We start from the raw sequence: 16,068 nt of genomic DNA, 5'->3' as shown, positions 1-16,068 counted from the left end.
GTATGTATATGTAGCACAAGAGCGCCCTACCGTGTTTGGAGAGCATTAGAGTGCCATATCGTGTGTATGGCCTGCCATGTGTGTGGCGAGAATAAGGGCGCCCTACGGGGTGTGTGTGTGTGTGGCAAAAATAAGAGTGCACTACCGTATGTGGCGAGCGTAAGTGCGTCATATCGTGTGTATGGTGAGAATAAGGGAGCCCTACCGTCTGTGTGGCAAGAACGAGTGCATCCTACCATGTGTATAGGAATGTATATAAGGTCACCCTACTGTGTGTTGCGAAAATATAGGCTCCCTGTGGTGTGTGGGTGTGGCGAGAATGAGGGCACCCTAGTGCGCGTGTGTATATATTAAAACCATGTATGTGACGAGTATATTGGTGGGAGAGCACGCTTTTATTGCTGTACTATGTTTGGGAAGCGAGGAGCCAATATATCACTGTATTGTATGTATATGGGGGGTGAGGAGCCCAAATATCGCTGTGTGTGGGGCAGCCTAGATATCTGTACCGTGTGTGTATTTTATAGATATAGATTGTACTCACTCAGGTACATAGGAGGAAACAGGAGGCGCATTCTCTTCAACGTCCATGTGGGTTTATTTGCTTCATAAACCATCAAGTCAGCAACAAAAAGATAAACAGTCTGTACATCAGGCCGACACAGTATCAATGTCCATAGCAGAGCTCTGCTCTCTCAGGCCTGTGGGCACACAGGCTGTGCAATGTCCAGCACTCAGGCTCTGTCTGAAGCCATGGACACAGAAAGGCTTCTCCCTCTCAAGATACAGACCACTCTGCCAGTGTGGACAGACTTCCATGTGTCCAGGCTGGACATTACAGACTCCCAAACACTCGCTCACATGTGCCAAACACACCTCCATTACATGGTTGTAACCACGGCCAGGTACCTATCACATGGCTAGTCAGATGGTCGTAACATCACCGCATCTCCTTAAACACACAACCATCTTAGGTGTTCAGATACACCCCTTGGGTGGGGTATGTAGGTGACTGGACCCACCTATCTCTCCAAGTCACCTGGAAACCTTCCCAATGTAAAATAAATCCCTCAGCAGTAGATCTGCTGAGCAAAACATGCCCAGGCTTTCATCACAGGGCCAGCCAGCTCTGCGATACATACCGCCCATTAATCACATGACCAGTCGCCTTACCACAATATAATAATGTGGGGAGCATATGTACCGCGGTGTGTGCATGTATATAGATTATTAGTGGGAGCCTATTCATCACTAAATGTGGACAGCCAATATGTCACTGTACTGTATGTATGTGGAGGGTGGGGAGCTCATATATCGCTGTGCTGTATGTACTGTGGGTACGGAAAGTATTCAGACCCCTGTAAATTTTTCACTCTGTTTCATTGGAACCATAAGGTAGATTCCAAAAAGTTCATTTTTTTTTCACATTAATGCACACTGTACCCCATCTTCACTGAAAGAAACATAAACGTAGCCATTTTTGCAAATTTATTAAAAAAGAAAAACTGAAATATCACCTGGTCATAAGTATTCAGACCCTTTGCTCAGTATTGAGTAGAAGCACCCTATTGAGCTAGTACAGCCATGAGTCTTCTTGGGAATGATGCAACAAGTTTTCACACCTGGATTTGGGGATCCTCTGCCATTCTTCCTTGCAGTTCCTCTCCAGTTCCGCCAGGTTGGATGGTGAACGTTGGTGGACAGCCATTTTCAGGTCTCTCCAGAGATGCTCAATTGGGTTTAGCTCAGGGCTCTGGTTGGGCCAGTCAAGAATGGTCACAGGGTTGTTCTGAAGCCACTCCTTTGTTATTTTAGCTGTGTGCTTAGGGTCATTGTCTTGTTGGAAGGTGAGCCTTCGGCCAAGTCTGAGGTCCAGAGCACTCTGGAAGACTTTTTCATCCAGGATATCTCTGTACTTGGCCGCATTCATGTTTCCTTCAATGACAACCAGTCTTTCTGTCCCTGCAGCTGAAAACGCCCCCATAGCATAATGCTGCCACCACCATGTTTCACTGTTGGGATTGTATTGGGCAGGTGATGAGCAGTGCCTGATTTTCTCCACACATACCGCTTACAATTATCACCCAAAAGGCCTATCTTCGTCTCATCAGACCAGAGAATCATATTTCTCATAGTCTGGGAATCCTTCATGATGTGTTTTTTTTTTTTTTTTTTTAAGCAAACTCTATGCTGGCTTTCACATGTCTTGCACTGAGGAGAGGCTTCCATGAGGCCATTCTGCCATAAAGGCCCGACTGGTGGAGGGCTGCAGTGATAGTTAACTTTGTAGAACTTTCTCCCATCTCCCTACTGCATCTCTGGAGCTCAGCCATAGTGATCTTGGGGTTCTTCTTTACCTCTCTCACCAAGGCTCTTCCACGATTGCTCAGTTTGGCTGGACGGCCAGGTCTAGGAAGACTTCTGGTGGTCCCAAACCAATTCCATTTAAGGATTATGAAGGCCACTGTACTCTTAAGAATGTTGAGTACTGCATTCATTATGTTGTAACCTTGGCCAGATCTGTGCCTTGCCACAATTCTGTCTCTGAGCTCCTTGGCCAGTTCCTTTGACCTCCTGATTCCTATTTGATCTGGCATGCACTGTGAGCTGTAGGGTCTTACATAGACAGGTATGTGCCTTTCTAAATCAAGTCCTATCAGTTTAATTAAACACAGCTGCACAACCTATAATATTTCTTCCGAATTGAATAGTAGCTTCCTAAAAAGCAATTTAACCTATAACGCTACAGTCTAATACAATGGACAAATAGTAGTCGCATATTAATATATCTAAGACTATATAGCAAAACAGAAGCAGCAAAAATTGAAAAGATAACAAACTTTATTTGATACATTATTTAAACAACAATGTCAAATATCCAATAAATAGGTGAAATTCACTGAGGATAACTAGAGACAAAAAACCAAAGCAGCATAGCTGCACGGTGATAACCACACCACAACAAGTCCTATAAAGTTACAAATCTACTGTAGATGGCCTCATTGTGAGATTCCATAAATATGACGAGAAACAGCCATGGCTTCAAGTCATTTAAGGCTTGGTATAGGATTTATCCGGCCAAATATAAATGAACCAGGAGTGTACAACATATATTTGTCTATGGGAGAAATAAATATCCCGGCTCTATTGTTAGCCCAGAAAGGATAACATATCCTGAAATTTATATATAGTCACACTATACCTGTAGCCATGGTTGGTCTATGGAGAGTGGCTATCCCCTGCTGCCGTGCTGCCAGGCACCTCGACGCGCGTTTCGCCCGATATGTAACTTTATAGGACTTGTTGTGGTGTGGTTATCACCGTGCAGCTATGCTGCCTTGTTTTTTTACGTCTCTAGCTATCCTCTGTGAATTTCACCTATTTATTGTATATTTGACATTGTTGTTTAAATATTGTATCACATAAAGGTTCTTTTCAATTTTTGCTGCTTCTGTCTTGCTATATAGTCTTAGATTTATTAATATGTGACTACTATTTGTCCATTGTATTAAACTGTAGCGTTATAGGTTAAATTAATTAAACACAGCTGGACTCCAATGAAGGAGTAGAACCATCTCAAGGAGGATCACAAGGAAATAGACAACATGTAATTTAAATATAAGTGTCCGAGCAAAGAGTTTAAATACTTCTGACCATATGTTATTTCAGTGTTTCTTTTTTTTAATTAAATTTGCAAACATGTCTACATTTCAGTTTATTTTTTTGTTCAGTCAAGATGGGGTGCAGAGTGTACATTAATGTGAAAAAATGAACTTTTTTGAATTTACCAAATGGCTGAAATGAAACAGAGTGAAAAATTAAAAGGGGTCTGAATACTTTCCGCACCCACTGTATGTGGTGGTGGGGGGCCCATATATCGCTGTACTGTATAGTAGCATAGAATGTTCGTGATGGAAGGGACCTTATGGGTCATTATGTCTAGAGATGAGCGAATTTGTTCGGGTTCCCTCTTATTCGGCAAGCTATAGCACTTGCTGAATAAGTTGCAGAGGAAACGCTGCTTCCTGGATCACTCCTGCTGATCAGCTGTTTGGCTCCGCAGCTGCATGTGTCGCAGCTGTGTGACAGTCACAACACATGCATGGAGCGCCTGTTTGTTGGGCTCTCCATGCATGTGTCATCACTGTCACACAGCCGTGATACATGCAGCTGCGGCGTCAATCAGCTGATTTTTCCGGCTCGATCCGGGAAACCGGGTTCCCTCTGCAGCTTATTATGTCCAACGCCCTGCTCATTGCAGGAATCACTAAATATCTCAGCCAGATGTCAGTTCAGCTTCTGTTTGAAGACTTCCATTGAAGGAGAACTCGCCACCTCTCATGGAAGGCTGTTCCACTCATTGATCACCTTGACTGTCAAAAAGGTACTTCTAATATCTAATCTTTATCTTCTCCATTTCAGTTTAATTCCTTTGCTTTTTTGTAAGATAAACAATCCCAGATCCTCTAGCTGTTCCTCGTAGGACATTCTTTGCAGTCCGCTCACCAACCTGGTAGTTCTTCCCTGAACTTGCTCCAGTTTTTCTGTGTTTTTTAAAATGTGGTGCCCAGAACAGAACACAGTATTCCAGATGAGGCCTGACCAAGGAGGAGTAGAGGGGATAATTACTTCATATGATCTAGACTTTATGCTTCTATTAATGCATCCTAGAACTGTTTGCCATTTTTGCTGCTGCATCACACTATTGACTCATGTAGTGTCCCTGATCTATTAGTATAGCCAAGTCTTTTTCACACGTGCTGTTGCTTTGTTCTATTCCTCACATTCTGTAGATGTAATTTTCATATTTTTTTTTGCCCAGACATAGAATCTTTCATTTCTCTGTTAAATTCTATTAGTCGCTGTCCTTTGTTCAAGCTTATCTAGATCCTTCTGAATCCTTTTTCTCGTCTTCTCTAGTGTTAGCTATCCCTCCTAGCTTTGCATCATCTGCAAATTTGATTAATTTACCTTCGGTTCCTTTATCTAGGTCATTTAAAAAAAAAAATTGAACAACACTTGGGCCAGGACAGAGCCTTGCGGTACCCCACTTGAAACCCTCTTCTAATTGGATGTGCAACCATTTATTACCACTGTTTGAGTACAATCACTGAGACAGTTATGAATCCATCTAACCGTAGCCTTGTCAATCCCATACTGGGTCCTTTTTTCAAAAAGGATGGTATGAGATACTTTATCAAATGTTTTGCTGAAGTTGAGATATACTATTTGCATTTCAATCTTCTAGGATTTCTTCTGTTTTCCAGGATTTTTCAAAGATTCTGGCTAGTGGTTCTGCAATTTCCTTTGCTTACTCTTTCAGTACACTAAGATGTAATTCATCTGGACCAGGAGATTTAAATTCATTTAAATTAGCTGTGTTCCCTCACCAGCTCTCTGTTTATAGACGGTGTGGATTATTTTATTCTTTCGATGACACCGTTAACAATTGCTTTCTTGGAGAAAACGGTTGCAAAATTAGGAATTTAAAAGTTGGGCCTTCTCAAAATCATTTTTGACAACTTCACCCTTTTCACCCTGTAAAGATTCTATAGAATCTTTGATTTTTCTTTTCGTTTTTGACGTACCACCAAAATCTTTTTTGCTACTTTTGGTCTCCCTTGCAAGCCTTATTTCATAACTTGCTTTATCTCTTCTAACTCGTGCCTTGCATTCACTGCAGTCAGCATTATACTTTTCTTTAGATATGCTCCCCTCTTTCCATTTAATATACATTTCTTTTTTCCTTTATAACAAGTAACTAAGTTCTGTGTTCATCCACCCTGGTCACTTTAAAGCGAACCTGTCACCCCCAAAATCGATGGTGAGGTATGCTCACCGTCATCAGGGGCTTATCTACAGCATTCTGTAATGCTGTAGATAAGCCGCCGATGTTACCTGAAAGAGGAAAAAAAGACGTTGGATTATACTCACCCAGGGGCGGTCCCGCTCCGATGGGCGTCTCAGGTCCGGTACAGCGCCTCCCATCTTCATTCCATGACGTCCTCTTCTGGTCTTCACGCCGCTGCTTCGGCGCAGGCGTACTTTGTCTGCCCTGTTGAGGGCAGAGTAAAGTACTGCAGTGCGCAGGCGCCGGTAAGGTCAGAGAGGCCCGGCGCCTGCGCACTGCAGTACTTTGCTCTGCCCTCAACAGGGCAGACAAAGTACGCCTGCGCCGAAGCCGCGGCGCGGAGACCAGAAGAGGACGTCATGGAATGAACATAGGAGGCGCTGGAGCGGACCTGAGATGCCCATTTGACCACGGACCACAGCGGGACTGCCCAGATGAGTATATTATAACCTCTTTTTCTCCTCTTTCAGGTAACATCGGGGGCTTATCTACAGCATTACAGAATGCTGTAGATAAGCCCCTGATAACGGTGAGCTTACCTCACCATCGATTTTGGGGGTGACTGGTTCCCTTTAAATGCTTCCAATTCTTCCTACTTTTCAGGATTGTTATAGATTGTGCAGTGAGAATTTCCTTTATCAAAATCTCTCATCCATCCTGGACATTTAGGTCCTTTAAATCAGAGGTCCCCAACCTTTTTTGCACCAGGGACCAGCGTTAAGCAAGACCAGTTTTCCATGGCCCGGTGGGGGTGGGGCAGGGGCGGGGCTTTGGTCATATGGGGGTGGGGTTATGGAGGGATGGAGCTTAGTGCATACTTATCATATAATTATGACATTTATAATGAGATTGTGATTCAACTTACCATAGGTTCAGAATGAGTGGGAGCACCATGCTTGTTTCCCTGGTGCTCTGCACCATTATTGCCCCATAGCTGTGCCATACAGTGCTCTGCACCGTTTATTATTGCCCCATAGCTGTGCCATATAGTGCTCTGCACCATTATTGCCCCATAGCTGTGCCATACAGTGCTCTGCACCATTATTGCCCCATAGCTGTGCCATACAGTGCTCTGCACCATTATTGCCCCATAGCTGTGCCATACAGTGCTCTGCACCATTATTGCCCCATAGCTGTGCCATATAGTGCTCTGCACCATTATTGCCCCATAGCTGTGCCATATAGTGCTCTGCACCGTCCATTATTGCCCCATAGCTGTGCTGCTGCTGCAATAAAAATAATAAAACACATACTCACCTCTCTTGCTTGCAGCTCCTCGGCGCCATCTTTCCGGCGTCTCTCCGCACTGACTGATCAGGCAGAGGGCGCCGCGCACACTATATGCGTCATCACGCCCTCTGACCTGCACAGTCAGTGCAGAGAGACGCCGGGAAGAAGGAGACAGCGCCCGGCATGTGGAACGAGGACAGGTGACTATGTAATACTTACCTGCTCCCGGCGTCCCGCTCCTTCCCCCGGACAGCTGGTCTTCGGTGCCGCAGCCTCTTCCTCTGTCAGCGGTCACCGGCACCGATGATTAGAGAAATGAATAGGCGGCTCCGCCCCTATGGGAGGTGGAGCCGCCTATTCATTTCTCTAATGAGCGGTCCCACGTGACCGCTGTACAGGGGAAGAGCTGCTGCACCTGGAGACCGTGGGACGGGCAGGGGGAGCGCCAGGATCGCCGGGACTAGGTAAGTATGCCTCAGCGCCCTTCTCCCTCACCCGCCGACCCCACCGCCGACCGTGACTCAGTATAAGCCGAGGGGGCACTTTCAGCCCAAAAATTTGGGCTGAAAATCTCGGCTTATACTTGAGTATATACGGTAGCTGTCAGCGGCGCCGCGGACCGGCTGAAAAACCCCAACGGCCCGGTCCTGGTCCGCGGACCGGCGGTTGGGGACCTCTGCTTTAAATCATCCAGCCATTGGACCTTTCCTACCCTCTTTCTGAGTCCATTAAAATCTGCCTTTCTGCAGTAAGAATTAGGTCCAAGATTGCAGATCCTCTTGTTTTCTACCTTTTGGAAGTTAAAGTTGTCAGCAAGAGAAGATAAGAATTTACTTTTGCCTGAGAGAGATTCTTAACAAATCACTTTTGTACTTTTTTTTTTTTTTAAGAACAGAGACCTCTAATGTAAAAAGAGTTCATCAATTTATTCAGTCTTACCAGGTGGCCTGTAGTAAACCCCTACAATATTGTCCTTTCTATTCTTCTCTCCTTGAATTCTTACCCAGTTTCTACAGAGCTACCAGTGTCTGAAGCGTGGATCTCTGTGGAGATGTACAATTTCCTAACATAAAATGCAACACCTCCTCCTTTCTTGTTTAATCCTGATTCCAGTCATATGTATCATCCCACCAGGTTTCAGTGATGTCTATTACATCATATCTCTCATCCTGTGTTAGCAGCTCCAATTCTCCTTGTTTGTTTCCCATTCTCTGCATTTGTATAGACATATTTTAGTCTGTAGTCTGCTTATCTTGCTCCACCATTTTCATTCAGAGTTTGTTGTTTTTGTTCTTCCTTTCCACTTCTAATAGCAGGGTTCTCAAAAGAATTCATTAGCTGCATATTTCTTTCTGGCCATATATTTCCCATCCCATATTACTCTATTTTAAAGCTCTCCTGATGACTGTAGCAAGACGTCTACCAAATGTGTTTTCCTGCTTTCGTAGGATGCAACACATCTTTAGCAAGAAGTCCATAATACTAGTAATTCACTCCATGGTCAAGAAACCCAAAACATTGCTCACAGCACTATCGACGTAGCTAATTATTCACCTGTAGATTCCTGTTCAATCTCGTTGGTTCATGTCCATCCACTGGGAGGATGGATGAGATGACCCCTGCTCCCAGTTCCTTCACTTTCCGGTCTAGGTCTTCAGAGTCTCTGCCTATAGTTTCCAGTTTCTTTCTTGCTTTGTCATTTGTTCTAACGTGTATTCATAGCCTTCAGTAATCGTCTTTAGCACCGAAGAGTCTTGATACCCTATGTAAAAGGAAAGGGTTGCCCTCTAAAAATGTACTAAACTTATAGTTACCAAAAGAGGGAACTCTCCTTACACCTCTATTGAGGTCCGATATTAACTATTATCACCAAACTTGACTATTAATAATTAATATCCACTAAATACGCCTCAACATTATCTTTTCCTTATACTATCTGAGACCAAACAGTGTAACAATAAAGGATATTTATTACACACACACACAAGTCTGCAGTCTATTACATACATATATATTTATACCCAAGCTGGCGACTATAAAAATGTAATATCTAAAATATATAATTTTAGATATTACAACTCTAGTACAGTAATATCACTACAGTATACAGTGATATCCCAACAGTATCACACAGTAATATATCCAGTAATATCACAACAATATCACCACAATATAAAAACCCACAATTAACTGCCCAAATACTCAAATCACACATACAATATCAGCCCTCCCAATCTATAGCTTACTAACCCTAAGGCCTAAGAGGTTACAGGGCCAAGTAAGAAAAGAGGATACAGATATACTCAGCCACCTTGTGGATCCATGATCATTCCAGGATGCAGGTAAAGAGAGCTCCAAGCACATGTGTTGCCCCTTTTATGTCCAGCCAAGAAGAGGTCTGTTCAGCCCCAGGTGTGTAGGGATGAGGTCACAAGTCTATTGTCTACAGGCAAAGGTACATCCCCTCAATCCTGATACCAGCACATGGTGTAAGGTGGAGGAGGGGCTGCTGAGCACATGTGGAGGAATTATATATCACTATTCACATCTCTATGTAAAGATGTACATTTTGGGGCACTTTCCTATCATAAACGTGATATGATGATTTGGGCACCTGGAAGACAGCACACTTTTTGTGAGGTAATGTCTGATCAGCAGATAGCGGCTTCTGTTCCTCTGAGTACGGAATCCCCCACGACCACCACTCTCCTTTTCTTCTTCACCACAGTGCTTCTTTTTCTCCCTTGAGGCTTCTGACTTCTTACTGGGGTTTTGTTTGTACAGCACTTTTTGATGTACATCTTCATAGTTGTCCTCCGTGAGAGCCTGGTAGCGGTTCTTCATCGGTATGGGTGCTGACTGCCTCCTCATCCTCATGCTTCTTTGGGTCATGTGCTTCCATTTCTCCTATACTGAGTAGTTCATCTCTTGGAACATTCTGAATAGATTCTGCTGCTCTGTCAAGGAAATCCTCATCTTCTTTGAGCTTCAGTGTAGCTATTCTCTCCTGAAGACTTTGCACCTTTTCCTCTAACAGAGTCACAAGCTACATTTCTGGCACGTAAAGTTTGTTTTCTCCTCTGGCAAGTCTGTAAACATGTTAAAATATTATAAATTTGCGTAAGGGAAAAACTGGAGAATATATGGGAAAAAATAGAAGCTTTACTGAAAATAAGTAAAAAGTGAAACCATGTCAGAGAGAAAAGGAACCACCTCGGTAATTGCACTTAGCCCAGCTGTAGAGAAAAAATAGTATATAATATATAACAGAACACAGATTAATTACCGTATTTTTCGGACTATAAGATGCATCGGACCATAAGACGCACCCCAAATTTTCAGAATAAAAATAAGGAAAAAGAATAATGTTTCAAATGGGGGTACGTCTTACAGTCCGAATTCAGCTTACCAGTGAAGGGATCGGCACAGGTGGAGAAGTGGTCACAGGGGTCTTTCGGTGGTCCAGGCTGGTGCGTTGACCTCCAGGAAATCCCATCCCAGGCTGGTGCGGTGCTCTGTGCTTGGGCAGGGGTGGAGGCTCTGTGCTCTGGGGTAGTGGCTGTGTTCCGGGGCAGGGGCTGTGGTCTGGAATAGTGGCTGTGGACCAGGACAGGGGCTGTGCTCCTGAATAGTGGCTGTGCTCCTGAATAGTGGCTGTGCTCCGGGGCAGTGGCTGTGCTCCGGGGCAGGGGCTGTGCTGCAGGGCTGTGGCAGCGGCTCTCTGGGCTCCGACGGCATTTCGTCAAAGCCCGGAGGCCCCCCGCTCATCCATTAATGGCATGTTGCGGTGGCCTCCGAGAACATGGGCGCCGGGAAAATGGCCGCTGGGCTGACGCACGTTCAGATTCAGATCTTGTTGCCGAGATCTCGCTCCGAGATCTCGGGAGACGAAATCTCGTTGACTAGATTTGAATCTGAGCGTGCGCCGGCCCGGCGACCATTTTCCCGGCGCCCATGTTCCCGGAGGCCACCGCAACATGCCATTACCGGATGAGCGGGGGGCCTCCGGGCTTTGAGGAAATGCCGTCGGAGCCCAGAGACCCGCTGCCACAGCCCCGCAGCACAGCCCCTGCCCACAGCCGCAACAGCATGGTTAGGGAGGCTGCATGGGAAGGGAGGCTGCATCGGGACCGCTGCCGCATGATTTGTAAGTATATTGCGACTACAAGACGCACCCCCATTTTCCCCTAACGTTTTTTTGGGAAAAAAGTGCGTCTTGTAGTCCGAAAAATACGGTACCACATAGGCAAGATTCCTGTTTCTGGGATGCAAAAAATAATAGATAACTGCAAGGAATGAATGATTAATCAATATATGCCAAGAACAAACAGAAGGCTTCACAGCAATAATGTATAAAAGTCCCAATAAAATAGTCCAGAATCCTGTGTATTTTGAGGGCCCTTTAGGCCATTAGGAGGACAGTCTAAAAGTCAGTTTTGGAGCATGCATGTAGAAGCCGAAATTTGCACAAAGAAGAGGCTGCTCTTGCCGGTGACAGTATTTCTATTAGAAAGCTACCGCAGTATCCAGTAGCCTGTTCACTTGCTGCGGTTTACCTTTCGTGGAGCCGGTGTGATGATGGTGACCGCTGGTTCTTCGTTAGGATGCAGGCGGCAGTTGTGTCTGGTGATCTATGGTGAATCCCGGTCGCTGAGGTCAGTAACTGCGTCCCCTCTATGGGCGGTATTGGGATCAATTACTTAAACAGGCTTAGTGCAAATTGTATCATATATTCATTTTCTTTGACATTGTTGCACTTTTTACTTATTATTTGCAGTAAAGATTCTATTTTTTTCCCATATATTCTCCAGTTTTTCCCTTGCACAAATTTATTATATTTTAACATATATCCTATTGACAAACCTGTGGTTATTGTCCAGATTTGCAGCATCGAAAAACTCTCTACTACTAGCGCTGCTGAATCATATACCTAACTTTGAGGCCGGGATCACACATGCGAGAAACGCGGCCGAGTCTCGCATGTTAATACCCAGCACTCAGGAGCAAAGCGTGCGGCCGCATAGCAATACATGGAGCCGCATAGCAATACATGGAGCCGCATAGCAATACATGGAGCCGCATAGCAATACATGGAGCCGCACGCTCCGCTCCCGAGAGTCGGCAACAGTGCCGAGTATTAACATGCGAGACTCGGCCGTATTTCTAGCATGTGTGATCCCGGCCTAAGTCTGTAAACATGTAGCACACATTGCAGCTCACCATATGGGTAATCTCCTTCTCCATGTTGAACAAAACAGATTTATGTTCAACCACCATCGGTTTGACCATTTCCTCCAAGCAGCTCAATCCAGCTACACCCAAAAATCATCAGGTTTCCAGAATGCACAAGGAATATGCACATTCTCCCAAAGCCTTCCAATTCCTGGTTTCCTGGGGAGGGTGGGGAGCCCATATATCGCTGTACTGTATGTATACGGGGGAGCCCATATATCGCTGTACTGTATGTATACGGGGGAGCCCATATATCGCTGTACTGTATGTATACGGGGGAGCCCATATATCGCTGTACTGTATGTATACGGGGGAGCCCATATATCGCTGTACTGTATGTATACGGGGGAGCCCATATATCGCTGTACTGTATGTATTTGGGGGTGGGAAACCTATATATGGCTGTGCTGTATGTATGAGTGCGAAGCCTATATATATCTATATCTCTGTACTGTATGTATGGGTGGGGATAAGAAGCTTATATATCGTTGTATGTATATTGGGTTGGGGAGTTTATATATCGCTGTATTGTATGTATATGGGGGCCTGTTATAATTTTCTCTGTGCCCTTTCTTGAAGGCAGCAGAAAGCATCAGAGATTGAGGAGGGCACTGTCCGCGTTCAGGAAGGTGAGCCGGGTTTTGGGGATATTTGGGAGGTGTTATCATCTGCACATATTCTTACTGGCCTCTTTCTCTCCACAAGGTGCAGTGGCCACAGGGGAGGACCCCACCAGCGTTGCCATTGCTAGTATCCAGTCAGCCGCAACCTTCTCGGACCCGGGGGTGAAGTATGTATTCCGGGCCGACAGTGGAGGTACACAGGTAGGTGATATAATACAGAGCCAGATATGGAGGGTACTATCATACAAGGCCAGACATGGGGGTCACTATAATACATAGCCAGATAGCGGTGAAAGCTCTATAGTACATGGCCAGATAGCGGGGAGGGAGCTCTATAATACACAGCCAGATATGCAGGAAGAGCTGTATAATACACGGCCAGATATGGGTGGGGAGCCATATAATACATGGCTAAATAGCGGGGGGAGTGGTATAATACACGGCCATATATGGGGGGGTGGGGAGTCGTACAATACATGGCCAGATATGGGGGAGTAGTATAATACTGGGCCAGATATGGGGGGAGTGGTATAATACACAGCTAGATAATGGGGGAGAGAGTGGTATAATACATGGCTAGATACTGGGGGGGTATAAAACACCGCCATATAGCGGGGGGAGAGTTAAAATACACAGCCAGATATAGTGGAGGGGGCAGTAAAATACACGACCAGATATGGGGGGGGGGGGGGGGAATTGGTATAACATACGGCTAGATATGGGGTGGGGATTGGTATAATACACGGCCAGGCAGCGGGGGGGGGAGTGGTATAATGCATGACTAGATAGTGAGAGTAGGGGGAAGCACTATATTATGGGGAGGAGCATGGGACCTTCCTGCTCTGGTTCTTTGGGGCCTGCAGCGGATTTTTAGCCCTGGATATAGTCTGTTGTATGGCTTTGTCATCTCCAGGTCATGTACAGGGTAATCCAGGTGGCAGAGGGTCAGTTGGATGGACAGACGGAGGGCTCAGGTGCCATCAGTGGGTTCCCAGCGGCTCAGTCAATGACTCAGGTGAGTCCTTTGCCTATGTGTAATATGCAGCCAGTGACCCTAGAAGGGAACGTCATCTCCCACACGTTGCAGGCAGTCATCCAAGGCGCGTTCACCAGTGAGGATGCTGGGGAGAGCGACACCACCACAGAGACCCACTACACCTATTTTCCCACAGCAGCAGTGGCAGACACAAGTACGTCAGTCGGAGCAGGTGCCACTGCAACAACTGTGGTTACAACACAAAACAATGAGGCCCTGCTGGGTCCGGCAGCGTCCACCGGTGAGGGTAAGATCTGAGTACGGCTATCATTTGTACCCTTGGACACAAGCTGATCTCTGCTTCCACCTCACAGGGCAGTTCTTTGTTATGATGTCTCCTCAAGACGTTCTCCAGGGGGGAGCTCAGCGGTCCATCGCTCCCAGGACTCACCCGTACTCTCCGTGAGTATCTGTCATTGTGAATGTCATAAACCTGAAAGTTGTAAATGAAGATGTCACACATGTCCATCCGTCCGTCCTCTCCCCTGTCTAGGAAATCTGATGGCCCTCGCACCACACGTGATGAGAAGAGGAGAGCGCAGCATAATGAAGGTAACGTCATGTAATGGTTTGCTTGGAGGACGCTATGCACATTACGTGCTCCAGCGTAATACTGTTTCTCTTCACAGTGGAGCGCCGGCGTCGGGACAAGATCAACAACTGGATTGTTCAGCTGTCCAAGATCATCCCCGACTGCTCTATGGAGAGTACGAAGTCCGGCCAGGTACAGAGCTGCAAGCCCAATGCTTCCATGGCAGGCAGGGTTCAGGACCTTCCCCTCCACATCACCCTGTTTCCAATAATGTGGCTGATGATGATACCGTGCCAACATATCCCCCCACCACTCTGCTCAGGGAGGTTTCACATCAGTCCCAGTGACGCACAGTTTGATCTCGCTCAGTATGGCCTGCACTAGCAGAGATGGATCATTTGAAGGAGTGGGCATGCTGTGTTTGGGAGCACGTAGGATCTGGTGGCAATTCCCAACTCTCAAATCTTGCCTGTTCTTTAGAGCAAAGGTGGCATCTTGTCTAAAGCCTGTGACTACATCCAAGAGCTGCGCCAGGGGAACTTGCGCCTGTCTGAGGAGCTGCAGAACCTCGAGCAGCTGCAGATGGACAATGAGATGTTAAGGCAGCAGGTAAGTTTCTAGGCCTGAGGGAGTTGTGGCTACAAGACACTGGTGACTGGGTCTTATCCTTCTTGTGCAGGTGGAAGATATCAAGAACAAGAATCTGATTCTTCGCACTCAGCTCCGTCATCACGGGGTAGAGATCATTATTAAGAATGATGCCCGCTGATGGAGCGGCCTTGGAGACCAGGCCCATGGACAGTGGACCAAGATTCCCAGCCCCGTGCATCAATGCACTGTAAATACATCATGAGGAGACTCATGTGACCAGATGTAGAAATGTATATTTGTCAATTTTTGTACTTGTGTTGCCTCTGCTCTGCCCGGTGTCACTTGCCACCTGCCCTTATCTTGTTTTATTAGAATGAATTGTGCTGTACAGTCCCTGCTGCCTCTTCTGCCTGTCATTGACCGTTGTCGCCTGCTCAGAGCTCCTGCCCACCGGGCTGTGGTGTTTGGGGGGGGCCACATTGTCCATTATGCATATGGAAGGAGAAAGACTAAACTTTGTGTGGATTCTCAACAGTGTGAGCTTTAGAGCGGCTCTGGCATGTGCAGCAAAAAACCTGCAGGTGCTCGGCTCTAGTGCCCACCACAGTGTAGTGTGGAGGGTATGTCCACACATCCATTCTGCCCTATTATTTGCCTCTTGGCCTACTGTTCAATGTTTGGTACTGTTACACAGCGTCCGAGGCTGATACTAAATATCTAGACCACCACCCGAGCCCACATGCAGACGTCCAGAAGAGGATGACATGAAGCCTGATGATGTGCGGCTGTTGGCATCATTTCCTCAAAGCGTGGTACTGTATCCTGACACCATATTGGCAGAAGCCACTGAGTGTTTAGAGGGCTAAACAGATGCCTGTGGAGGATGGTAACATACTGTACCTCAGGTCTGAAGGATATTTCTATATACCTGGGGGTGATCACACAAACCGGCCCTGGCCTAAAAGCCAATTTT

The 16,068-nt window shown here is 46.0% G+C and overlaps 1 protein-coding gene across 7 annotated transcripts in view; it reads left to right on the top strand.

Annotated features, from left to right (window-relative positions):
• Positions 1-15,488, top strand: part of USF1 (upstream transcription factor 1) — a 29,482-nt gene extending 13,994 nt beyond the window's left edge. For 2 of the 7 annotated variants that reach the window (XM_077256897.1, XM_077256877.1), the window contains 9 exons: positions 12,893-12,942; positions 13,019-13,137; positions 13,850-13,951; positions 14,024-14,213; positions 14,287-14,374; positions 14,466-14,524; positions 14,602-14,696; positions 14,985-15,113; positions 15,184-15,488. In XM_077256897.1, the coding sequence (XP_077113012.1) occupies positions 12,893-12,942; positions 13,019-13,137; positions 13,850-13,951; positions 14,024-14,213; positions 14,287-14,374; positions 14,466-14,524; positions 14,602-14,696; positions 14,985-15,113; positions 15,184-15,273 (922 nt within the window). In that variant the 3' untranslated portion in view covers positions 15,274-15,488. Of the gene's footprint in view, positions 1-12,892; positions 12,943-13,018; positions 13,138-13,849; positions 13,952-14,023; positions 14,220-14,286; positions 14,375-14,465; positions 14,525-14,601; positions 14,697-14,984; positions 15,114-15,183 lie in introns of all 7 variants that reach the window. The other 5 variants (XM_077256870.1, XM_077256890.1, XM_077256882.1 and 2 more) reach the window with 3 other exon arrangements.
• Positions 15,489-16,068: the final 580 nt, after the last annotated feature.

Source organism: Ranitomeya variabilis, chromosome 1 (assembly GCF_051348905.1).
Source record: "Ranitomeya variabilis isolate aRanVar5 chromosome 1, aRanVar5.hap1, whole genome shotgun sequence".
Classification (NCBI taxonomy): Eukaryota; Metazoa; Chordata; class Amphibia; order Anura; family Dendrobatidae; genus Ranitomeya; species Ranitomeya variabilis.
The sequence above is the reverse complement of the archived record's forward strand: the minus strand, read 5'-3'. Positions and strand labels throughout refer to the sequence as shown.